The sequence below is a fragment of the Chlorocebus sabaeus genome, chromosome 5 (assembly GCF_047675955.1).
Source record: "Chlorocebus sabaeus isolate Y175 chromosome 5, mChlSab1.0.hap1, whole genome shotgun sequence".
NCBI classification, from domain to species: domain Eukaryota; kingdom Metazoa; phylum Chordata; class Mammalia; order Primates; family Cercopithecidae; genus Chlorocebus; species Chlorocebus sabaeus.
The window spans coordinates 17,302,179-17,329,033 of NC_132908.1; the positions used below are offsets into that span (position 1 = coordinate 17,302,179).

General features: G+C 39.0%; 1 protein-coding gene and 1 non-coding gene across 3 annotated transcripts in view; both read right to left on the bottom strand.

Annotated features, from left to right (window-relative positions):
* Positions 1 to 26,855, bottom strand: part of SMG1 (SMG1 nonsense mediated mRNA decay associated PI3K related kinase) — a 113,879-nt gene that overhangs the window by 38,661 nt on the left and 48,363 nt on the right. For both annotated transcript variants that reach the window (XM_007986710.3, XM_073015198.1), the window contains 22 exons: positions 26,700 to 26,801; positions 25,716 to 25,985; positions 22,187 to 22,317; positions 21,874 to 22,035; positions 21,075 to 21,193; positions 20,521 to 20,608; positions 20,330 to 20,431; positions 19,572 to 19,712; positions 18,821 to 19,020; positions 17,916 to 18,112; positions 17,584 to 17,748; positions 16,353 to 16,507; positions 13,732 to 13,874; positions 13,383 to 13,584; positions 10,413 to 10,522; positions 9,291 to 9,438; positions 8,762 to 8,921; positions 7,913 to 8,033; positions 4,147 to 4,395; positions 3,035 to 3,319; positions 1,767 to 1,911; positions 1,520 to 1,658 (listed from right to left, as the gene is read on the bottom strand). In XM_007986710.3, the coding sequence (XP_007984901.2) occupies positions 1,520 to 1,658; positions 1,767 to 1,911; positions 3,035 to 3,319; positions 4,147 to 4,395; positions 7,913 to 8,033; positions 8,762 to 8,921; positions 9,291 to 9,438; positions 10,413 to 10,522; positions 13,383 to 13,584; positions 13,732 to 13,874; positions 16,353 to 16,507; positions 17,584 to 17,748; positions 17,916 to 18,112; positions 18,821 to 19,020; positions 19,572 to 19,712; positions 20,330 to 20,431; positions 20,521 to 20,608; positions 21,075 to 21,193; positions 21,874 to 22,035; positions 22,187 to 22,317; positions 25,716 to 25,985; positions 26,700 to 26,801 (3,534 nt within the window). The remainder of the gene's footprint in view (positions 1 to 1,519; positions 1,659 to 1,766; positions 1,912 to 3,034; positions 3,320 to 4,146; positions 4,396 to 7,912; positions 8,034 to 8,761; positions 8,922 to 9,290; positions 9,439 to 10,412; positions 10,523 to 13,382; positions 13,585 to 13,731; positions 13,875 to 16,352; positions 16,508 to 17,583; positions 17,749 to 17,915; positions 18,113 to 18,820; positions 19,021 to 19,571; positions 19,713 to 20,329; positions 20,432 to 20,520; positions 20,609 to 21,074; positions 21,194 to 21,873; positions 22,036 to 22,186; positions 22,318 to 25,715; positions 25,986 to 26,699; positions 26,802 to 26,855) is intronic.
* Positions 19,886 to 19,989, bottom strand: LOC119621251 (small nucleolar RNA U13). Its single transcript, XR_005237815.1, has one exon. It is a non-coding gene; the product is annotated as a small nucleolar RNA U13 (small nucleolar RNA).

Below are 26,855 nucleotides of genomic sequence, written 5' to 3' on the forward strand. Positions count from 1 at the left end.
TATGCAATTTGACTATCATAAAAACATTCTTCTCATATATAAAATTATCCCAAATTCAGTGTTACATAAACTAAGTCAATGTCAGTATGCTTCTCTTTATGATACATTTACTAATATGAAGCCAATGAAGAAGAATACAACCATTTAGCAAAGATTAGACTTTTCTGGGGTTTCGTTGTACTTTAAATGCTTCCAAGTTACAATACAGTATTCCGCCTGAAGAAATTTTTTTTTCCTTGTGACAAAGTCTCACTCTGTCATCCAGGCTGGAGTGCAATGGCACGATCACAGCTCACTGCAACCTCTCTGCCTCCCAGCCTCCCAGGTTCAAGCGATTCTCATGCCTCAGCCTCCTGAGTAGCTGGGATTACAGGCGCCCACTACCACACCCTGCTGCTTTTTCGTGTTTTTAGTAGAGACAGGGTTTCACCATGTTGGCCAGGCTGGTCTCAAACTCCTGACCTCAGGTGATCTGCCTGCCTCAGCCTCTCAAAGTGCTGGAATTACAGGTGTGAGCCACCGCGCCCAGCCTATGCCTGCAAAAAATTAAGCACAATCTGCTCAAAAGTTTGAAGCTGAATGTACACAGAATACATATACTAAACCTCATTCTCTTCAGAGTACCGTGCATGTACCAGACACCAGCTTAGGCAGAGACTTAGATACGCTGCTGTTTACAGCAAGAACTGATCGATATAGCTTAGCTTGGCAAATAAAATCCATGCCTTTCAGGACTGCAACTAAATAACATAGATTGGCATTCTAAAATTGACGGAACTCTGAAGGGAGAGAGTGTGAATTCTAAGATCATCTAGTCCATTTTCAACACTGGCTGCACATTAGCATCACTTAGTAAGTTTAAACGCGCACACACACACATGCACACACACGTCTCATTCAGAATAAATGGGGGTTTCATGCACTGGCATATTTTAAAAGCTCATAACCAAGGGTTAAGAACTACAATTTCTGATAAGAGTAAGTTAAAAAGAAATTTACCTAAAATGAACTTCACTTATTAATTTTTTCTTTTGAGACAGTCTCACTCTGTCACCTAGGCTGGAGTGCAGTGGTGCGATCTCACTGCAACCTTCAAATGGTTCTCCTGCCTCAGCCTCCCGAGTAGCTGGGATTACAGGCAGGCACCACCACACCCTGCTAATTTTTGTATTTTCAGTAGAGATGGGGTTTTGCCATGGCCGGCTGGTCTCAAACTCCTGACCTCAAGTGATCCAACCACCTCGGCCTCCCAAAGTGCTGGGATTACAGGTGTGAGCCACCATGCCAGGCCAACTTCACCTACTTTTAACAGGACTCTAAGGAAATGCCTTATTTTCTCAAAAGAAGTATATTCTTCTTAGAAAAATATAACTCATTTTCATCTTAAAACGTAGAAGTTTTTGTTTACAACAACAATTGGTAAGCCCCATTCAATATTTTATCAAATATATATGATCAGTTTTCTCAAAATCAATGATTTGGAGTAGCAGTCTTGCCCCAAGCACCATGTTTTCCTTGCCTGAATCCCCGCTGGCCGACATACAGCCTGTCCAAGAATACCATATATTCTCTCTTTCTCTTCCTCAGTTATAGTGTCTGGAAGCAGATTCTGAACTTCAGATTTCTCTCTAGGCAACAGACGAACACCTTCTCCCTGACTATAAAAATGAACAAGTCATCAGTATTTTAGCTACCAAAACTTTACCATATCAGCAGACATTTAAATATCTATTTATGCAATGCATAAACTACACATTTAAACATACCTGGCATTGTCAACCACCTTTCTGCCCCACCTATAAGCCCAGCTGGCCAACGCTGCCCAAGATTTGGCTACTTCAGGTGCCTGTACTGAAGATAGGTGATACAACTGTCCCAAAATGAAGTCAGGTTCTCCAACTCCAATATGCACTGCCATAATGGACAAAAAAATAATTATAATAAAAGAACTCAACAACATTACATTCATAAATTCCTAATGACACTCCCATTAGCATTTTAGGTTTTTATCTGCAAACAATCAAAAGTTCCATAATATTACTGTACATAACTTGATAAGGCACAAATATGAATTCTGTTGTCTAAAAGGTTGGTATGTTGAAATGAATTCATTAGCTTCCCAAGTAAGATTATATTATCTCCTGTGGAAGACATCAATGTCTTTCATGACACTGAACACTGTAAACAGTCAGGTGTCAACTGTGCTGTAGAACGTCTTGCATTATGAATCTGACTGGCTATTTCCTCATGATCAGATTCACTTTAATCATTCTGGCAAAAATAATAAATAGGTGATGAGTATACCATTTCATTCATACAGACTCATGAGGTAAACATCTTTATTCCCTTGTTAGAGGTGAAGACGCTGCCTGCTATAGTGCATTTGCCAAGATGAAGATTTATAATGATGACAAGACAAATCCTTTACGAATATCAAGACCCTATCAAAATTATTAACACCAATGTAAGTAACTAAACTCTCAGACTTCAGAACAACAAAATTAAGGTATACTCTCACGTTTCAGCAACGAAAATCATCTCCCAAATTTTCTCTCAAATTTTAAAAACAGGGGAATGGTGCCTTCCACAACAGGCACTCAAACATGGAAAGAATCAACTACCCTATCTGTAAGGTATCTTTCTGTTACTAGCACTAGCATGAGGATGGGAAACTTGAATCTTTCTATAGTTTCTGTGTTCCACCAATCAATACGAACACAGGTAACTATTTTAAATCTTTGTTGCTCCTTCTATTGTGACGTGAAATTTTTTTGATACGAGGGGCAGGATTTTATTGTCAGCAAAAACATCTAAGGCCATAAAAGCAAATAGCCTGGGGACAGAGTTCAGTGACTTCCACAATGGCATTCGATCCTAAATATATTTTAGTTTTTTCCCAACAATAAAATAAACTCAATTTCCACAGATATACTTTTTATGGAAAATTATAGCCAGCATAACATTATAAACTTTAAAACAGAAAAAAAAAATAGCTTCTAAAATTAATATTCTAAAGCTAACAAAGAAACGCTACCTGTAGATTCACTCTCGATCCGAGGATACTCTTCTTCCATCGTATTAACAGATGGCAGTTCTATTAAAGTGAGTATGTTTTTAGACAAAGTAGAAAGACCTGTGAAGTTCTGTTGGTGCTGAGCTCTGTAAACCTGTTTCAGCTGTCCTGAAATCTCTTTCCATTCTGCCTGGATCCATTTAGCCAGTGTCAGAATTGACTTAGCAACTGCATATTCAGCTTTCGCAGACTTGCAGAAAGATATGGCACAAGAACTCAACATTTCCATTGCATGCGTTGACTGGCCTATAGAAAACCACAAAGTCAGAACTTAGAAACTTTAAAAGCAAATGATGGAGGGAGGCACTTGGGTTAGAAAACAAGCAAAAATGCAAATGACTGACATTATTTCAGTGTAAAATAATCAACTTTAAAAAAATAGAGACAGGACCTGACCATGTTGCCCAGGATGGTTTTAAACTCCCGGGCTCAAGCAATCCTATTGCCTCAGCCTCCCAAAGTGCTGAGACTACAGACATGAGCCACTATGCCCAGCCAAAATACTAAACTTTTTTTTCTTTTGAGACAGGGTTTTGCTCTGTCACCGAGGCTGAAGTGCAGTGGCACAATCAGGGCTCACTGTAGCCTCAACTTCCCAGGCTCAAGCAATTTTCCTACCTCAGCCCCTCAAGGAGTTAGAACTACAGGCATATTCCACCACACCCCAATAATTTCTTTGAATTTCAGTACAGCTGAGGTTTCACTCTATTGCCCAGGCTGGTGTCAAACTCCTAGGCTCAAACAATCCTCCCATCTTGGCCTCCCAAAGTGCTCGGATTGTAGGCATGAGCACCTGGCCCAAAATAGTAAAGTTTAAAAAACATGTAAAATCAGTGATCAGTGATCTCTGGAAGTATTTCTTACTGTAATACATTGCAACAGAATTCTTTTAAAACCAGAGAATTATAAAGGTAAGTCAGTAACAAGCAACTTATTATTCAGGATGCAAATATTCTTCAACAGATGGAAATGATCAACTTTCCTATTACTACCTTATAACATACATACACAGTAACATTCATATACATGATTTTTATTATACTCATGTATTAACCATAATTAATTTTACTAACCTGCTGTATATAGCAATTTTGTTTTCTCAATATCAAGTTCGGGCCCCCATTTTTCATCCACTTGACCTTGGGTTGATAGTTTTTTAAAATGTTGGACTAAATCTTGTGCAGTGGTGGTCTTTCCCAGCTGAACTTCACTGCACTGTGCCAGCAGTCTTGTTGCAAGAGACACATTCCCTCGTTTTCTAGCAAATTTTGCTGCTGTTAGACCTAACTCCATAAGATGGCTTCTAATTGGGACTGTTTGTTCTGAGGAGAAGAAAACGTTTTATTAGACCCCGATTTGTCTAAACCAGACTGCATGGAAACATGGCCAAAAAATTATTCCCCAATTATCCCTCTTCCATACCACCTCCCGAAACAAAGATAACTCATCCTTAAATCCCTAGCAGCTAGCATAGTGCTTGAGATACAATGAACAGGTTTTGCTAAATTAAATGTGTACAATGAAGTCAAGTCAAGTCATTCATTTCAAGAAATTTCTTTTTCGTTTCTGAATCTTTGGCAAAAAGCCTGGGCCAACAGGTAGGGAAAGCAAGGAAGCAGGGAAGGCTAAACCATCCCCCCGCACTTCTTCTGTAAGTACCCTCTGCCCTAAAACCATTCTCTTGGTTTTTTTCCTACCTTGCTGAAGAATCCTCAGTCTCTCTCTTCCATCACTCATCTATTAAAACACTGGTGCTCCCTGGACTCAGTTCTAGGCTCTCTACTCTTCCCACTGCACACTCTCCCTGGACATCATCATCTTTTCCTGTGTCTTCAATTACCACAGAAATGCTGACAACCGTTCAATCTTCACCCAGACCTGACATCTGAATCCCACCTGCCAACTGGTCACCTACACTCTATTTATTTCAAGAGGGTTTCCACTAATGTCAGTCATGCCAAATGGAGTTCATTTTCCACCACCCTCCAAACCTTTTACTCCCTTTTTCCATTTTCCCCTTCTCAAGGAAGGGCACAGGATCAGCCGGCTGCCTGTGAAAGTACTTGGCCACCATCACAGACTTTACTTTCAACCCTCATAGCCCATTTGCTTTTTCCTTCCCCTACTGCCACCCTAGTTACCCACTTTAGCAGAGACTTCAGCCTAACTTAGGTCCCTCTGCCCCCATTCTTATACTCTTCTAATCCATTTTCCAACTTGCAACTGAAGTGACATTACGCAAAGGGTAAATCTGAACATTTAACTTCCCTGCTTATAAGCCTCTGATGACTTCTCACTGCCATTCTGACAATTCCAAACTCCCGAATTTGGCTTGTTACTGATGCCTTCCAGCATTCATTTCCAATCCCAAACTCATCCAGTGCTCCATCTCTTCCTACTCTCTCTTAGGTGAACTGAGTCATCTAAGAATCATTATTTTCTCTGGCCTGCACACATGCTTTTTCTAACCAAGTCAGCCTGCCTTCTTCCTCATCTTTATCTTCCTTAACTCTCGGCTTAAATGTAACTTCCCCACAAGTCTTTTTCTGATTCCTAGGATTAAATCAGGTGCACTCGTTATTTGCTATTCCTTGTTGTGGGTTTGTTTGTTTTTTGAGACAGGGTGTCACTCTGTCACCCAGGCTGGAGTGTAGTGGCATGATCATAGCTTACTGCAGCCTTCATTTCCCAGGCTCATGCAATCCGCCCCACCTCAGCCTCCTAAGCAGCTGGGACTACAGGCACATGCCACCATACCCAGGTGAATTTTTTTTTTGAGATGGAGTCTCACTCTGTCGCCCAGGCTGGAGTGCAGTGGCACGATCTTGGCTCACTGCAAGATCCGCCTCCCAGGTTCACGCCATTCTCCTGCCTCAGCCTCCCAAGTAGCTGGGACTACAGGTGCCCACCCCCACGCCTGGCAAATTTTTTGGTATTTTTAGTAGAGATGGGGTTTCACTGTGTTACCCAGGATGGTCTCGATCTCCTGACCTCATGATCCACCCGCCTCGGCCTCTCAAAGTGCTGGGATTACAGGCGTGAGCCACCGCACCTGGCCCACAGCCAGGTGCTTTTTAAAACTCTTCTATTAGAGACAGGGTCTCGCTATGTCGGGTCACCGTGTTTGATGTCCGTTTTCCCTGCCAGAATCTACAATCTCCTTGATCACCATTATATCCCAACGTAGAGCATAGTACCTGGTACAAAGCACATTTGATCAATACTTGCTGAATAAACAAATAAAAATGAAGAGGAATGGAGTTCTTTCTCTGAATATAACTGATGGTTACTGACTTTTCTTCTCAATTTAAAAACTTATGTGACATAAAAAAAGGACTGGCTGGGCACGGTGGCTCACGCCTGTAATCCCAGCTACTCAGGAGGCTGAGGCTTGAGAATCACTTGAACCTGGGAGGCGGAGGTTGCAGTGAGCCAAGATGGTGCCACTGCACTCCAGCCTGGGCAACAGAGTCAGACTGTCTCAAAAAAAAAAAAAAAAAAAAAAAAAAAAAAAGTACTGGAAAGGAGATGAGGGTACTTGTGAGGCCATACTATACGACACACTCTGTTCTAGGACTTTCATATACCTTGTCTCACCTCTTCATCTCATATAATCCTTACAAGTATCTCAAAAGTGGGGTAATCCCCATATAATTGAAAAGGAAAGCAGTTCCGAAGTTCAGTGATTTGCCCTAAGGTTCCTCAATTTGCAAACATCAGGCCAACGATCCAACCCCAGGTATGTTTGGCAGTGAAGGACCAGCTGAGTCACAGCTGCAAGTAACCACCCTGCAGTAGAAGTCCCTATCTTGGCTGTTAGCTCATGTTGACATTTAACACTCAAATTTACTCAGTAACACCAACTATCACGTTTTCCACTAAAACTCCACAGCATTCTGGCAACTTCTCTATTTTAGAGCAATAAAGTAAATTATTAGCATCCCTTTGACATATAAATATTTACACAAATAGCAATTCTCTAGCCATTCATTTGGAGTATTTAAAACCCAACATTCACAGTACATTTTATGTGACAAAGAACTTATGTTCAGAATACAAAAATAAGTCTTATGTCTTCATTAAAAGTGGGTAAAGAATTTGAACAAACATTTGAAAACTAAAATACACAGTAGCCACTATGCAAATAAAAATACACTCAACATCATTAATCATCAAGAAAATGTAAATAACACTATGAGATAATAATCACTACATATGCACCACAGTGATTAAAATTTTTTCAAGTTAAGCCACGTGACCCAACAAGGCGTATTCACTCAAGAGAAACATAAATATACGTCCACTCAAAAGACTTGCACATGAATGTTGAGAGCAGGTTTATACTTAATAGCCCAATGTGAACAAACCCCAAAATCTATCAAAGGATGAAGGGAGAAATAAACTGTGGTATATACATATAAAAGAATACTACTCAATAATAAAAAGGATTGTATTCCTGATACATGCAATACGGGTGAACCTTAAAAATATCATGCTGAGCAAAGAGAAGCCAAACACAAGAGAACATGTTATGATTTCACGTACATGAAACTTTAGTAAAGACAAGTCTAATTTATAGCGACAGAAAGCAAATCAGTAACTGCTGACAGGGCAAATGAAGAGATGACCACAAGGGAACCTTCTGGGGTAAGACAGTGTTCTGTATCTTGATCGTATTGGTGGTCACACAAGTGAAGACGTGTTAGAACTCATCAAACCATACACTTAGAATGTGTAATATATACCTCAATAAAGCAAAATTAAAAAACACACACACACACACACACACACACACCCCCCTTCAATTTTCTCTTAAAAAAAAAAAAAAAAACCACTTACCTTTAATTTTCTCCAACAACCGATTCTGGTACATAGTATACCTTAACGCCTGCATCCATGGCCTTACATCATGCTGTTTACATGAACGTAAAGCTTCACTGAAGAGTGGAATAAGACAGTCCTGCCAGAGAAAAACCAAAATTACTTAACATAAAACAGGCTCTTCATATGTCTGCAGATACATAGCAAGTCTTAAGTCCAAGACTGCAATATAGTTTGGCTACTTCAGACTGATTACAGTAGTTTTATCTATTACATTATACCCTTACATCATTTATCTTCTACTTATAAGAGGCAAGCACACAGTAAGAGAAAGCCTTTTGTTTTAAAGGGAAACCTTCTTCAGAATATGAAGTCTAATTTATCAATAAAGCACATTACAAAAAAAAAAAATCACAGCACATTTACTATAAAGCAGACTGCTAAATTGCAGAAAAACATTACAACTAATGCTTTATAATGAGGTTCTCAAAGATCATCATTTGTTGGGAAGCTCCCATCTCTGGTTGAACTTTACCCCATTTGGGATGAGGAGAGATCTTTGTTTGCAGCAAATCTAAAATTTACGTAATCCGCCTAAAGGAACTGTCTTTACATACACCACCTCCCACCCCAAAAATAGAAAAAAAAAAATTGAGCAATTTGCCATCCTTGAGATTATCTCAGGTTCTTCCATCTGCCCCATGTACTTCCCAAATGAAAGACTGCCTGAAAACAGCATGTTAGACTCTGGGTTTATTAGCTTGTCCAACCACAAATCCTGTATCAAAAAACTCAAAAAATAAGGTCTTTGTTCTACAGTAATGGCCATTAATAGTCATAAGAATGTGCTTGTAAAAATATACAGACCTCTGTTGAAAGTCTGTTAGAAACTGTGTTCTCCAAAGCAGATGAGCAATACAGCTGCAAGGTACTTAGAACTGGCAAAGACTGTGAAACTGTTAAAGTAGAAAGTCTCAGAGGTCCAATAGAGATGCGAGATGTTTGTTTCAAATACTTTACCACATTTCTGAAACAAAATATTTACTGTTGATTAACGAAAATTACAATTCATAACCACTCAAAAAATAAAGCAATTGATAACATGCTATCAAACTGATATCCAAAGTTAGGGGGAAGTAAGAGGAGCAGCCTGCTCTATAATAAGATGATATTAGCAAGTCATTTGCTTTTGGGGACTTTTACATTTTATTTCATTTCAACCTCAGTTTATGTTGGCAAGCAGCATTCATGTATCATATGACTTCTACAACTAAAATGAAGCTATTAGCACTAGTATTTAGTAATTTAGTAACTCTCCTTCCAGCCCTCTTCACCCAATGTATGTTTATCACATGATATACACAATGTACATTTACCTCCATAAGAGTAAACTTACTCAGTTATAGACTGCCACTTCTGATCTTGTTCTACCGGGTTTAAAGCAGTTGCCAAACAAACAGAACTTCTTAACAATTGAACCTCAATGGATTTCTGAAGTTCCCTTGGATCTGGACTTAACATGTTAGGAAGCAGTTTTTTCATGTCTACAGAAGTTAAATAAAATGTCATTAAGTTAATGTGCTTTTATTATAAATTTTGATTTATATTTGGCATTATTAAAAAATAATCACCAATGAATAGTTCCTTTAATATTTAAGGCAGTTAAACACTATAAGCATTACTGAGAACTATATAAAAATCACTACTTCATATAAAATTACTGTACCTCAGACACCTAAAAAGCAGTTGCCTTCAAAGGCTCAAAAATCAGTAAGTCGAGGCCGGGCTTGGTGGCTCACGCCTGTAATCCCAGCACTTTGGGAGGCCAAGGTGGGTGGATCACAAGGTCAGGAGTTCAAGACCAGCCTGGCCAAGATGGTGAAACCCCATCTCTACTAAAAATACAAAAAATTATCTGGGCACAGAGGCAGGCACCTGTAACCCCAGCTACTCAGGAGGCTGAGGCAGGAGAATCGCTTAAACTTGGAGGGCAGAGGTTGCAGTGAGCTGAGATCGCGCCACTGCACTCCAGCTTGGGTGACAGAGTGAGACTCTGTCACACAAAAAAAGAAAATCGGTAAGTCAATCTACTATTTAAGGGGACAAATCTAGACCTGCATTAGCAAATCTTGCTCAATCCAGAATATTCATTAAACTTTTTAATAACATTTTATAAAGTGTTCCATTTGTGATAAAGAACCTAATTAATGACCCATATCAAGATGAAAGCCAAGAAAAATATTTAGCTGAAACACTACTTTGTCCTTTGTCAAACAAAACAGCTAGATAAATCTCAAAGTATTAAAGTGGCCATTTTTTTTATTTGACTTAATTTTAACTGCTTTTCATTTCCCAAATCAAACATAAATAGGGCAGCCCTAAATTTGTTGCTTCACTTGGGATTCTGCCCCCCAAAAAACGTAAAATAACTTCCAGATTTTCCAGTAAAATAATACTAAGCCAAACATTCTGAGCAACTTGTCCATTAAAATAATTTTAAAACTATTTTCTCAAATACCTATTTTTTCTTTTGATCCTCCAGCAAGTAGATTGATATTTTCTCCTGGTAACAATTCTAATTGCTCGGTACATTCAACAAATTTTCCAGACTCAAAGCTGCTTAATGATCTGTAATTTAAAAATCGGTTAGCTTGTATTCGCAGCCGTGGAACCATTAAAAAAAAACAAAAACAAAAACAGAACAAATTCTAGGAAGACAGCAAAGTACAGAGCATTTTTCTGACAAAATTCCTTCCACGAGGATGCCACTATTTTGGTTTTTATGTTGAAGATGTGACTACCATTTAATTAGTACTCAAACTGGAGTGGCAAACCAGAAAGTCACAGCTACAGACTTTCAGTGGAGTTGACTCACCACTTTGTCTCCTTCCTGTTTTCGTGTGTTGCACCCTGTTCTCCTCAGAGCCTAACACACTGACAGTAGACCTCTGCGGGACAACTTTGACACCCAGTTCTCTCCAAGCTGCCGGTGAGCTCCCTGTGCAGCCTCATTCCTCACCTACAGCATGAGCCCTTGCAGCTCTCCCAGCATCACAGTCTTGTATCTCATTCCTGGCTTCTTTCACTGCTGGCATCACTCTGTCTCTCCCTTTCTCACCCACTGCTCTTTTTTTCAAAGAATTCTTCTCTTTCATCTGCTTATATGAAAAATAATGACACCTCTGAAATTCTTTCCTGTAGTCCTGCAGCATCAATGCCAGGAAGACAGGCCTCATCCTCCCAGCTCTATGTTGTTCCTTTCAGATCCCTCACCCTGTCCCCATTTTCATGACAGGGGCTCTCCAGCCAGGAGGAAGACACTTTCTCACTCTCTCTCTTTTCCATCTTTGCCTGTCCCTCTCACTGTGTCACTTCCCTTATAACTCAGCCTGAGGCCAGTGCTGGAAAGGCACATCAGCTGACTTATCCTGTGCCTGATTCTACCTAGATCAGAACAACCACCGGCTTCTCAGGGGGAGCCTTGAGTACTGGGCATGATGAACTGATGCCAACACATTCATCGTTTCTGCCATTAAAAGGTCCTAAAGTCCTCTGCAGTGGCAGGTTCCCCAAGTCCCCACTATGCTCTAAAATGCCCTATGCTTTCAGCTAATGACTGAGTCCTCAGAAAAACAAACAAATAAAAAACACAGGCTTTAATTTCCTCTACCCCTACCCCCAATCCACCATACACTGCCCAAATTCTGTCTACACTAACTTTGATTGCTTTCCTTGAGGCACAGAAAAGGTGAGGTCCAGTTAATCTATCAGTTCTTTCTCCTGTTTCTTCAACCTCTGCTTTCCAGTGGCTCCTTCCCCTTGACCAAAAGAACATAATCTCTCCAATATTTAAAACAAACATCTAATATTTCCCTCCAGCAACAGCTTCCTATCCTCGACTTAAAGAAAAACTCACTGACCAAATAACTTACCTCAAGCTTTTCATTTTCAAATGTCTCTACCACTCAATACTATTGAATCTAGCTTCTTCTGTCTCTCTACAAAACTCTTTTTCCTGATAATCCCTAGAGCATCTGACAAGCCTGACTACTCCATCTAGATGTCCTGTATCTAGGACACTTCCCTCCTCAATGTAACTGTGTTTTTTTGAATGGCTTCCTCTCCTATCCTTTCACAAAAATGCTAAACTAGGATTCTGATCCAGGCCTTCCTTCATCTTCACTCACTATTCTCCAGAGGCTTCTCTCTGGTTTGGTGGCTTACAAAGGCTCTAGAGTATAGAGACTGAAAAGGAAAAAGGGCCTTTTCTGTGTGCTAATGATCTGCAAATCTCTCGAGCTTAGACTTTCTCCTTAGTTCCAAATCCAATTCTTAATAGCTTACCCAACAATCTCATCTGCACATTTCTTTAGAAATCTTAAAACATGGCTTGTTCTCTGTGTGTTCCTACTCCAGTTAATAGCATTGTTTCTTTTCCTTCTACCATTGCCCTCACAAATTAATGGTCTCCATGCTTCCACATTTGCCCCCCACCTCCAGTCTTTTCACCATAGCAGAATGAACCACCAAGTCAGATCACAACACATCTCTGTTCAAATCCCACCTGAAATTGTCAGTCTTACTAGAATAACAGCCAAAGTTCTTTTCTCAGTTCCCAACTACTTCTCTGCCCTTGTATCCCACTGTTCAAGGCGCTCCTAACCACATAGGCCTCCCAGCTATTTCCAGAACACTCCAAGCCCATCGTTCTCACATTAGGTCTGGGCCCAAAGGGCATCCTGATGGGCATGACTTGACCTTGTGTCTTCCCTCCCAAGGTCAGCTTTACCTAACCGCTTTCCTTATGGCATAGAAAAGGTGAGTGAGGTCCAATTAATCCTTCTATCAATATTCTTTATCTAATCTTTGCTTTTAAAAGTTGGAATTTGTGTCTGTTTTATGTGCTGCCTGGGTCGTAGTACATGCTCAATGAAGCAATTACACATTAACCCATTGAGCAGCAGAAGGCAAGGGTATCAGACAAAGTCTAATGACCTTTATCTTCCCAGCCAATTGTCTGCAACAGAGTGCGTGCTCAGTTTTGAATTACAGGATTCATAAAAGCACAGAGGAATGAGAGGAAAGTTTAATTTACAGATGTTCACAAACTCTGTCCTTATTAGAATAAATGTTTTTGATATATTCAGACCTCATTTAGAAACAAAGCCATCAAATGTAATTCTTTCTAAAGCAGTATAAAGTTTTCTTTATATTCACTCTGGCATAATCTTCAAATTGTATTAGGTTTTAGAACGACAGGTTCTGAGAATTAATACCAAATGACTATCTCAGCAGTCTGTTTTCCCATTATACAAATACCTTCCTCACCTCTGACGTCAGTTCCCTGTTGTCACTTTCATAATGGCAGTAAGTTAGAAATATAACCATTTTGTATTACTACATATGATCAATTTTAACATTTTTTTGCCATATGAAAAAATCATAGTTTTTGGAAACTCGTTTTATAATTGGAAAAAGAAAGCCTTACTTTATATAGTTGAAGTCAGCTTTCAGGTTGAGGGAAGTGCTACTGGTACTCTTTTTCAAGTCATGGATAGCGTTCTGCCATTCCTGCACAGCAGCCCAATCTGCAATTGAGATGTAGCACTCACATGCTTTATTTCCTAAATAATTTATAACCTCAGGGGAAGAGTCAGTCGGTTTGGACAGCACAGTTTTTCTGGATTCACCTGAAAGTATGTTATAAAATAAGACAGAGATTCTGATCAATTAGAAATATTTCAAAGAGCACAGAAACCCAAAAACATAAAGTAAGATCATCAGTACAAAATATATTCCTATAACTTTTGCTTTATTTAAAAATACTGAACACTCACCATTCAGAGAATGTTTCGGGCTGGCACTATTACGCCCAGCATTGGCTAAGGTGAGCACCGATTTGTCAAAGCTGGAAATGCAGCAATCAACACCTGTCATAGCACACAGGTGTTCCTGGTACTCCACAGAGGCCTTTTCAAACCTGAAAAGCAAATTGAAGCAGTCTTATTTATTTATTTACTTTTGTTGTTGTTGTTGTTGTTGTTTTTGAGACAGAGTTTTGCTCTTCTTGCCCAGGCTGGAGTGCAATGGCACTATCTCAGTTCACTGCAACCTCTGCCTCCCGGGTACAAGCGCTTCTCCTGCCTCAGCCTCCTGAGTAGCTGGGATTACAGGCGCTCACCACCACGCCTGGCTAATTTTTTTGTATTTTTAGTAGAGATGGGGTTTCACCATGTTGGCCAGGTTGGTCTTGAACTCCCGACCTCAGGTGATCCACCTGCCTCGGCCTCCCAAAATGCTGGGATTACAGGCGTAAGTCACCATGCCTGGCCTTTACTTACTTATTTTTTGAGACAGAATCTTACTGTCACCCAGGCTGGAGGGCAGTGGCATGATCATGACTCGCTGCAGCCTTGCCCTCCCAGGCTCATGCAATCCTCCAACCTCAGCCTCCCAAGTAGCTGGGAATATAGATGCCCACCACCACACCCAGCTAAAATAAGGTTTTGCTATGTTGGCCAGGGTGGTCTCAAACTCCTGGGCTCAAGCGATCCGTTCACCTCAGTCTCCCCAAGTACTGGGAGTTCAGGCATGAGCCATCGCACCCAGCCCCAAAGGAGTCTTATTTTAAACACACATATCTCGTTTCCGCCCTATGCCCCAAAAATGGTGCAAGAATAAATTGAGCTAAAACAGTGAGTTGACTATGGTGGGGGGAGGTTTGAGGTCTTCCTCACAACTATGAAAGTAAATTTAAAATTTGTTAAATGTTTTTTTAAAAAAATGTAAGACAGTATAAAAGAATTAGTGGAAAATATTGATAAGTAACTGATGTCAGTGTGTGGAAAGGCTTTGCAGAAGGATAAAATGCAAGAAAAGATGCACAAGTAACAGATCTAGATGCATAATGCTGAAACACAACATTAAACATTAAAAACAAATTATAAATCAAGAAATTGGATAGCATCAACAATCTTAGTATTTAATAAAATTTCACAGATTAACACAAGAAAAACTGAGAGGCCATGAAGACATGACCCATGTTTTAAAAAAATCACAAAAGGTCACTATATGGGGCAACTTCTACTATTAGTCATTAATAAATACAGAAATGTAAACTACAATAACTATTTTCACTGATGGTGGTGGCAGCATTCTTGCTTCTCAGTGACTGTCAGTATCCACAAAGGTGAAGGGAAGGGGGTACTCTACTATTAAGGGTATAAACTGCAACCGTCTTTTCTGTAGAGTAACTCAGCAATAGAATATATCATAAGACTTATGGTTTGGCAGTCTTTCTTCTAGTAAATCAGTTTGTGTGGATTCCAAGAAAGTAATCAGAAATATAAACAAAGATTTTAAGTGCTATGGTGCATTAAGTTAGTAAAAAAATATCGGAAACAACCTTAATGTCCAACAGTAAGAAATATTAAATTATGGTATACTCATAAATACAAATCTTCATTAAAAATAACATTGTAGAATATTTAACATGGCAATTTTTTTGTTTGTTTGTTTTGTTTTGTTTTTTGGGACGGAGTTTCACTCTTGTTGCCTAGGCTGGAGAGCAGTGGGACAACCCGGGCTCACTGCAACCTCCGCCTCCCGGGTTCAACCGATTCTCCTGCCTCAGTCTCCCAAGTACCTGGGATTACAGGCATGTGCCACCACACCCCACTAATTTTTTTTGTACTTTTAGTAGAGACGGGGTTTCACCACTTTAGGCTGGTCTCAAACTCCTGACCTCAGGTGATTCGCCCACCTCGGCCTCCCAAAGCGCTGGGATTACAGATGTGAGCCACCGCCCCCAGCCTAACATGGCAAATATTTTTTTTTAAATACTGAGTGTGAAAAGGAGATCATAAAACCATGTGCCTACGTACGCTGCTGTTTTGGTGAAGAGTGGAGAAAATGACACGAAAGAAAAAAGAATTACAAAAGCATATGGATGTGGAAATATGGAACTACAAAAGCACACATACCAGAAGTTACCACAAAGATATGGAAGTATGCATAGTTCTTTTATTTTCCCAAATTTGCAAGATTTCATTAAACTAACATAAATGGATACAGAACAAGCTCCTCAACCTGGAGGAAGCAATGAGTCCGAATGTAGAGTTCAGAGGATTAATGGGCAAATACTCTGACAATAAAGGGTAATTTGTACCAGACTCTGAGGGGAAAGGAGCTCAACTAGGGATCAAGTTCAAAAGCATTTATAAAACAACTGACAGGTCTTGTTTCACAGTGTGATTTCCCACTAATTCTTAAGAAAGGCACTCAAGTATCGCTAACTAAAGAACAACTGAAGATACCTCCTGGTGAAGTGATTTATGGCAAGTTTCAATTGCTGAAAGCAAACAAAGTTGTTTTAAGATTTGGCTACAATGTCAGTGAGTAATACAAAGAATTTAAACATAAAGTAATTCTATCACCCATTTCCTTCCTTCCAACCTACCTCCCTTCAGCCTGTTGAGCCACTGAGTTAATCCACAGAAGATTTTTTCCAACAATAGATGATGACCAGACAGCAATTCCCTGTATAGCTTCAGGACAATGAAGTTCACATAGTGCTTCTACCACCATCATAATGGTTACTTCCAGTTCATTCCCCTGAAAACACATTCAGAAAAATTAAGTCATCCAATACCATCAAAACATAAATCCCTATAAAATTTACAACTGATCACAGTCTGTGCCTGCTTAAAGTCAAATGTATTTAACAATTATTTTCACAATTTTCACATTATTTAGCTCAAAATTCTTTAAAATGTTACATATAAAATAGCCACAGAGGGTGACTAACAGAACCTTAGCAGCACATGGATGTTTGTATCCCCACCCCAAAATTACCTAAACATTTAACCTGTGACCTCTGTAGGAATAACACATGGAGTAAAAAGAAAGCAAAAATTAAATATAAGTAACAGGAATTAAAGAATGACTAACTTCATGTGTTTGAATACTGCTTGACATTACCTGAATTGCTAAACATTTTATTTTTGGATTCCAGTTATTTATTATAAGCCCACTTTCAAGCCAGGAATTACTCAAGCATTTGTCATACGTTATAAAAACAATTTCTCCTGGCCAGGTGCAATGGCTCATGCCTGTAATTCCAGCACTTTGGAAGGCCGAGGCGTGCGGACCACTTGCAGTCAGGAGGAGTTTGAGATCAGCCTGGCCAATATGGTGAAACCCTGTCTCTACTAAAAATACAAAACTTAGCCGGGTATTGTGGCGGGTGCCTGTAATCCCAGGGACTGAGGCAAGAGAATCGCTCGAACCCGAGAGGCGGAGGTTGCAGTGAGCCGAGATCGCACAACTGCACTCCAGCCTGGGCGACAGAGTGAAACTGGGCCTCCAAAAAAAAAAAAATTTCTCCCATAAACATATTTTTAGAATTACCTTTAAAGTTCTAAACTTTGCACATAAGAAATATAGTTTTAACGTGTTCTAACATGAACATTGTTAAAACATGAACATTATTTTAACATTCTAACATTGTTTCAACATGAATAAAATAGGTAACTCTGGCGGTTGTTGCTTTTACAAAATACAGGATCAAAACCTTTGAAAATGAATACAAGCTTTAACTTATTTTGTCCATAGATTAAATCACACCAAAGGAATTAAACCATGTTTTCTTATTAACAGATGTAAAATGAATTCCAAACACATCACTTTACCTGAGATAGGTTGGTTGTTTTCATCTCTGTAAGCAAGTCAAAGCCATGTCTCACTGTCACTGCAGGCTGGCCTGCCAACAATCCTACCCTCATGATGGAGAGTCGAATCCGCGTTAGCCAGTCCTGACAAGTTTGGCGATTGGTATAGAAAAAAGTTCTAATGACCTTTATGATAAGAAAAGAAAAGCTCAGGACTGGTTCAATTTATAAGTAAGGATGTCTCACCTATATATAAACCAAATACATAAGTCTATTGTAATTTCAGCTCTGCACATACTGCCAGCTGTGACCATTAAACTGCTATAAAACAACACTGTCTCAAAGAAACCAACCTTGGGAGGTGATGTTAATGCATTAGCACATCCCTCATATGCATTATACATTAATTTCTCCAGATTTTCCAGATACTGCAGAAGAAGAACAAGCCTAAGTTGGTTGTTACCATGGCCTTCATCATTGTCTGCAGTTGTCCACTGACTAACATCTTGATCAGGGTTTAATGTGTGAGCTGCGAGACTCCGAATGATACCTGAAAGCAAAGACAACATTCTGAATTTTTAAAAATCTTAAAAGTTTCTAGAAGTGTGAATTTTTTTATGACAAATTCACATTTATCAAGTATCCTCTGTCTATCCGTCATTTAAAAATAAAAAAATCCCAACATGAAAGATCTTTCACTTTAGGGGAAAAAAATATTTTTCCCACACGACTCCCATAAGTTTTGGGAAAAAAACATATTTCCAATGCAATTATTCAATGAAAGCTTACTCTAACAAACATACCTGAAAATTACTGACTTTTTTTCAAAAAAATCATATATTCTCAAATCTTTAACACAGATTTTAAAATCCATTATTTCTTTTTTTTTTTTTTTTTTTTTTTTTTTTTTTTTTTTGAGGCGGAGTCTTGCTCTGTCGCCCAGGCTGGAGTGCAGTGGCACTATCTCGGCTCACTGCAAGCTCCGCCTCCTGGGTTCACGCCATTCTCCTGCCTCAGCCTCCCGAGTAGCTGGGACTACAGGCGCCGGCCACCACGCCCGGCTAATTTTTTTGTATTTTTAGTAGAGATGGGGTTTCACCGTGTTAGCCAGGATGGTCTCGATCTCCTGACCTCGTGATCCACCCATCTCGGCCTCCCAAAGTGCTGGGATTACAGGCTTGAGCCACCGCGCCCGGCAATCCATTATTTCTTAATAAGGCTTTGAAAGTATTCACATCACAAAGCTTGAGTGAGTTACCTTCAATTGTCTGGAAGGTGTCCTGAGCTCTGCCCAGTGGGGTTCTCAGCTTAGAAAGAACAGTGAATTGTGCAGCTTCCCATATGGCCCACTGCCAAAGGACAGCATCTGTCTTCAGGAGATTGCGTGGAATTGTTGACTGGTCACGCTTATCCAGTCTCTGGCAGCTATAGAACAGTCTTTCTAACCAATTGTCCTTCCTGGGAAAAGTAGTTTCATATTTAAAAGACAATGACAACTTCATTTTAATAATGAAAAAAAAAAAAATGCAAGGGAAATGGGAATAAAACTGTAATTTTCCCTACTCCAAAATAGGCAAAACCGATGAAATTGAGAAGCATTATATCCCCCCTCTCATTTTGAGGTCTTTTATAATTAACAGGATAAGGTACAGTGTGTAAGGATGATTAGGGTAAATGGCTCATGCCAGTCAGGAATGAAACTCATTCAATGCAACTAAGCATTTCTAGAGTATCTCCACCCCCACCCCATCCCCCAAAGTGTTAATGATATCACATCAGTTAACTGTTAACCACATTTCATTACTCAATTTCAAAGCCCATTTTTGTATCTACAGATGCTATCTTCAAAGCAATTTTCCTATTGATGAAAACTAAAATAACCCATATGAGAAGAATGTTATTTGATACTCTGCCACCCCCAAACATATTTTCTCTTCAAAACTGCATGTAAAGTCAAGGGAGTCTTAAAATTATGTTTCCCAGATAAAACAGTCAAAGAAATGCCTTACCCTGTTCTATGAGAGTTCCCATACAAAATAAAACTAATAACATCAGAGAAATCTTGGGGGTGGAATGTGTTACTTGGTGCTTTACTCATGTGACTTCTTAATGCTAAAGAAATTTCTTGAATTTCTGTGTGATTGTTATTGCTGTAGACAAAAAATAAAGTTGTTGTTATGCAAAATGTTTTAGCTTAAAAGGTTAGCACATACTGTAAGCAGATTATTTACTTATTAACTCACTGGAGGTAAAAATATAGTAAAATTGAGACTTTAAAATGGATACAGAGACGTGTTACAACTTTAGATCCTTTTTTTATTCACCTCAGATAGGTAATGTGCCGACATCATAAGAGGATTTGAGGGAGGCATATCAAACATATGAATATAAAAACCCAATCATTCCGATTATGTATTATAAAAGGATCAATTTTAGGCTCTTAAAGCTCCCAAATCAACTTGATCAAAAACAGTAAAAGATTACTGTTTAGTTTTTCAAATATCTGAGCTACTAAGAAACACATTCTGGCACTATATGAGCTATTCTATACTCATTATTCTGAGCCTATAAAGCTCATTAAAAATTTTTAATTTTCTTGCAGACCTGCAAAATTGGATTATTTGACATCACTTCAATCACTGACAAGCAGGGCCATAAAAGATGTGTCATCAATGTTCTAACAGGTGATTTGTCTTCTCCTAAAGTAGACAACCACTAGAGGCTGTAAATATAACAGAATGTCTTTGCTCCAAAACAACTGTTATACCTTAGGACAACATCTAAAGGAATTGATTTCAACAGTTTTCCAAATGCTTGTCGAATACGAGTTCCACTGTGCACTAGTTGAACACGGCAAACATCAACACATCTATGAAAGAACGAAACAGACAAAGCAGGTGTGTTAACATTTCCAGGTTATTAGGGTTAATGTCAAAAGACATGATCTTAATTCCATACCTCTGTAAAAGATCATCTGGCAAGGAAGAGGACAGAGCATGTAGACTGCTGCATGCCTGCAGACAGATATTCACATCTTCAACGAGAGCTATTAAACATTAAAAGACAGTTACTTTCAGCTGGCCAAAAGAAATTATATCCCAGTTTGTCATAATTATCTGAATCCATTCATTCATTCAACAAAGAGTGAGTACCTACTATAGACTAGGCACTGTTCTTGTCCAGAACCCTCACTGACTGTCACATTTGGAAAAATGATACATTCAACAAAACCCACAAAATGTAACTGGTCATCACACAAACCTTTTCTGAGAGAAAATGTAAAAGTATATGCAAACTATAAACATTCACATAAGCTTAAATATGTGACAATCACTTCAAAAACATTTTTCTAATACTAAGAATGAAAAAACATCAAGACTGTATATCTGTCATTAAAATGAGGATTACACATCTTCAGGTCAGGAAAAGAGCTCGATTGATGACCATCTCCCATTACCAAAGACCCTTTTAAGGACTGATAAACAAAACAGAAAAAAAAAACAGAGTCTTACTGTTGGCTAAAAGGCCTTTGCAAAATTTATGGAAAGACGGAAGAGAGAATAAAGGTGCATATGTTTCGGACTTCTTCATTAAAACAGCTACTTCCAAAGCCCAAGTCATTAACAGTTTCCTGAAACACAAAATATACAGTTAATTGTACATTTAAAAAAACAAAAACAAAAAAACTTTAAAAGTCTAGTCTTCTTACATTGGTTTTCTCTTGGTTTTTCAAACATCTCAAACAATAAAAAATGAAACTATAGAAATTACTGTCAAAATTGTTGTGTGCCTTTTAAGAAAACCTCCCAACGCAGCATGACAAGAGCAAAGAGGCCGGGCGCGGTGGCTCACCTGAGGTCAGGAGTTCAAGACCAGCCTGGCCAACAACATGGTGAAACCCCGTCTCTACTAAAAATACAAAAATTAGCTGGGTGTGGTGGCGGCCACCTGTAATCACGGCTACCTGGGAGGCTGAGGCAGGTGAATCACTTGAACCTGGGAGGCAGAGGGTGCAGTGAGCAAAACTCTGTCTCAAAAAAGAAAGCAAAGAATATTAAAAATCTATATATATTCTTCTATGAAACACTGGGGATGGGGGATTGAGATTTTTCATGTATTTCTTTTCAGAAAGAACAAGAAAGCCTAGATTAATAAAACCAAATTATAAGGTGTTTGACAACAAAGAAAATGCTCTACCTCACCTCTGTAATCCACATTTTTTAATTTTTTGTAATCCACATTTCTTATTTTCAAATTATAAAGGCAAATTAATAAAGTTAGGAATAGTTAATACTATATAATATCTGTTACCTCGTGTCCTGGTTAAGGTTATCTTTCTTAAGTAATATTCCCAGAAGATTTAATATAATTGAGAAATGTTTCTTTGTAGCCGTAGTTACAGTGCTAATCACAGCTCCATCAAACAAAGAAGGAGAGGAAGAACTGAGGCTACTAGAGATAAAGTGATCATGCCTGAAAGACAAAGCATAGATTATCTTTTCATTTTTAATCAAAGAAAGCAAGCAAGTCCAAAGTTAAATCAACATACATCTTTAAAATCTACACATTAAAAAAAAATGTTTTGTGGGGTTCTTTTCTTAAGAAAAATTTGTAAATACAGTACCTGGTACAATGAGAATACAATGTGTAGAGCACAGCATACTGAATGGCAGGGAAGTGAACAGCCAGGTCACTGTGCACAATCATCAGATTCTTACTCAGAAGTGCAAAGACAGTTGGAGATAGCGCCCACATCTGATCATGTACAAAACAAAGTAAGTTTATGGCTTCTCCAAAATAAACACAAGCATACAGAGTTTATCCTTCAAAATAGGGGTAGACATTTTTAAATTAAAATTACAGATTGGAAGGGATCTAGCACACTAACCCTGGGACACTTTTTTGTGAAGTCAGTAAAGCCTCTGCATGCAATATAGCATCTCTGTGCAAGGCAGCAACTCCTCATCTATCACGACAGTAAGAAAACAGTCACAGGTCAGGTGTTATGGCTCACATCTCTAATCCTAGCACTTTGGGAGGCCAAGGTGGGCAAATCACTTGAGCCCAGGAGTTCGAAACCAGCCTGAGCAACACAGCGGGACCCCATCTCTACTAAAATTATAAAAATTAGCTGGGCATGGTGGTACACACTTGTAACCCCAGCTACTCAGGAGGCTGAGGCAGGAGAATCACTTGAACCTGGGAAGCAGAGGTTGTAATGACCCAAGATCATAACACTGCACTCCAGCCTAGATAACAAAGTAAGACTCTCTCTCTCAAAACAAAAAACCAGGCACATACAAAACACAGGAATGAGAGTAGCTATGTTCCAAGAAAACTTTCTTTTTTGAGTCAGAGTCTCTCGCTCTGTTGCCTAGGCTGGAGTGCAATGGTGCAATCTCGGTTCACTGCAACCTCCACCTCTGGGGTTCAAGCAATTCTCCCTGCCTCAGCTTCCCAAGTAGCTGGGATTACAGGCGCCCACCACCACGCCCTGCTAACTTTTGCAATTTTTTAGTAGAGATAGGGTTTCACCATGTTGGCCAGGCTGGTCTTGAACTCCTGAGCTCAGGTGATCTGCCCACCTCGGCCTCCCAAAGTGCTGGGATTACAGGCATGAGCCACCGTGCCCAGCCCAAAGAGAACTTTCTTTACAAAAACAGGCGCCGGTGTTGTGATGGTTGCACACTTCTGTGAATATACTAAAAATCAGTGAATTATACATTTAAAATAACAAACAAAAAACAGGTGCTGGGCTGTATTTGGCCCATGGATCATAGTTTGTTGATCTCTGGTCTAAAGAAAGCCCTTTGTATGTGCTTTTTGGGGGAGTAGACTGTATTTCCTCATTTTTCCATATATTGCAAATGGCAAGGTGCCCTGTTCAATGAGGAAACAAAGGCACACCCTGCCACTCTACACCTTTTCCATCCACCTTTTTCCTTTATACTGCCAAGACACTCTATTCCACCTGACTGCCCCATCCCCACCCACTCTCTCCTTATTTCTAGAGTACAGGATATAAACATCTTTGAATCTGTAAATAATGTGAATTCCTCAAAAATCAAGCTTTCGTGTTTGAAGAAAAGTTTATTGTGACTTCAAACATAAGCTGTAACTGGTAATAAGGGAAGCAGCTATGGAATTATACAAGGCAATCCAATCAAACGACATGGAGCACATGCAAGTGCAAACATCAAATTTTACCCTTTTCCTCCTAAAAACTTTATCCCCTAATTACGTCCATTACTTTCTTTTTTTTTTTTTTTTTGAGACAGAGCCTGGCTCTGTCGCCCAGGCTGGAGTGCAGTGGTGTGATTTCAGCTCACTGCAACCTCCACCTCCTAAGTACAAGCAATTCTCCTGCCTCAGCCTCCAAAGTAGCTAGGATTACAGGTGCTCACCACCACCCCTGGCTAATTTTTCTATTTTTAGTAGAGGCAAGGTTTCACCATGTTGGCCAGGCTGGTCTCAAACTCCTGACCACAAGTGATCAGCCCGACTTGGCCTTCCAGAGTCCTGGGTTTATAGGTGTGAGCCACCGTGCCCAGCCTACATCTATTACTTTCTATTAAAAATAATGTTTTTCAAATCTGTATTGTCCAATAGGAAGAAGAAATACACAAACCATAAACAATAAATACAAATCAAGAGCAGGGCCATGTCAAATTACTTAAAAAAAAAAAAACAGGCTGGGCAAGGTGGTTCATGCCTGTAATCCCAGCAGGTAGGCTGAGGCGGGTGGATCACCTGAGGTTAGGAGTTCAAGACAGGTTAGCCAACCCTGTCTCTACTAAAAATACAAAAATTAGCCCGTCGTGGTGGCAGGCATCTTTAATCTCAGCTACTAGGGAGGCCAAGGCAGGAGAATTGCTGGAAACCGGGAGGCAGAGGTTGCAGTGAGCCGAGATTGCACCACTGCACTCCAGCCCAGGCGACAACAGCATGACTCTGTCTCAAAAAAAAAAAAAAAAAGGCTTTTTTCCCCCTAAAAGAAAGACTACAGGTTGAGTATCCCTCATTCAAAATGCTCGGGACCAGAAGTGTTTCAGACTTTGTATATTTTTGGATTTGGGAATATTTGCATATATATATAAAATCAGATATCTGGGGGATGGGATCCAAGACTAAACATAAAATTCACAGCCTGAAGGTCATTTTATGCAATATTTTAAATAATTTTGTGCATACAACAGTTTGGACTCATCGCATGAGGTCAGGTGCGGGATTTTCCACTTGGGGCACCATACTGGCGCTCAAAAAGTTTCAAATTTTGGAGCATTTCAGATTTAGGATTTTCAGATTAGGGTTGCTCACTGGTAAGTGTTATGAAAATATTCCAAAATCGGGCAGGGCATGGTGGCGCCCGCCTGTAATCCCAGCACTCTGGGAGGCCGAGGCAGGTGGATCACCTGAGGTCAGGAGTTCACAACCAGCCTGGCTAACATGGTGAAACCCCATCTCTACTAAATACAAAAAAATTATCCAGGCATGGTGGAGTATGCCTGTAATCCGAGCTACTTGGGAGGCTGAAACAGGAGAACTGCTTGTACCTGGGAGGCAAAAGTTGCAGTGAGCTGAGATGGTGCTATTGCACTCCAGCCTGGGCAACAACAGTGAAACTCCTGTCTCAAAAAAAGAAAAAAAAGTATTCCAAAATCTGAAATCTAAAACACTTCCAGTCCCAAGTATTTCAGATAAGGAATATTCAACCTGTATGAATGTTCCTAGGGAAAAGAGACAGCCAAAATATAAGACCATGTATAAGAACTAACTTTAGTAGACAGAAACAAAAAAGTGCCAGGGGAAGAAGAAAGAGACTGCATTTTAAAACCACTATACAAATTTGAGCTGTAAGAAACATTGACATTTTCTATAAGCATGCTAGAGCAAATAGGAGAAATTCATAAGACATTTTCTAGAAAACAAAAAAACTTAACAAGATTTATCAAGGAAAAGGAAGAAGAAAAGTTAAATATAATGGCAAGAAAACTTTCCTACCAATTTTATTTATCCAGGCATGTCTTAAATATGGCTGTTTGTTACACACAGTGATTCTGCAGACATGTTGACATGATAGTGAAATACATAAATATGTAATGAGAAAAGGTTTAACTGTGGATAAAACAAAGTCGTTACAATTAAAGACTCACCCCTATTAGTGAGTTTTTGGCATTTCCGATTGTAGTCAGGGCACTGAGGTCAAATATAACTACAAATTTTGCATTGTCTACATTGAACACATGATTCTTAAAAGCCTCATGTTTTATTTCAGAACAGGCCTCAGGAAGTTGCAGACTATGTAGGAGGTTGTTTAGGGCACAAGTCATTTCTCCCAATATTAACTTATAGGCAGTCTCCAAAACAGGAATATTCTTCAAGCTGAGCACTGCTTGATAAACAGCATGGGCTACAGCAACAACCTGAAAAACAAAAAATTCAAGGAAGCGATAAATGGAAAATAAGTCCTCTAAAATTATATGGAAAATAAATCACTATCTGTATCAGTGCTGATGATACAAATAAATTTAAAATTGATCAATTCACTGTCTGTAACACTTAATAGTTTAATTTCTTAAAAACCAATCAGAAAACTGACACAGAGCAGTATGCTATTTCAAATCTATAAAGTTTTATCACAAATAAAGAGTACTACAAATGAAAACTGTCAATATGAAATTTCCAAAATGGCCTTTTTTTTTTTAAATAATCAACATCAAAAGACATATGCAAACAGCAGTTTAAGACTAGTTTTCTTAAATCTACCAAGAAAGTCTGTGGTGGATTTGACTCGGGGGTGGTTGAAAAGCCAGTCATTTTTGTTTACAAAATATACAGTACTTCTTAATTTATAACTTTATAAATGTGTCAGCTTGTTTTACTCTTATGAAAATTTAATAAATTTAATAACAGCAAAAGATGCATAGTCTGAAAAGAGTATCTGGCACATCATTCATCAAAGTATTCAGTATGATGTATCAAGAAATATAAATTTAAAAGAACAAATACAATCACTATATTCTAAATCAAACATTTCACATTTCACTCAATTTCACTTATGTAGCCTGGTAAGCAACATTAGGTCCAACTCTTTAGTGACCCAAGTTGTCAAAGTTCATTATCAATGTATTACTCACCTCTTTTTCTTTATGATAACGCAAGAATAGTAGTTTAGATGATGGTATAAACAGTTTCTCTACAAATGATGATGGCAGTTTTGTATTTATTTGTTCAACAATCTAAAAGAATAAAATTTTTTAAAAATGAACTTCTCAAATTACAAAAAAACATGG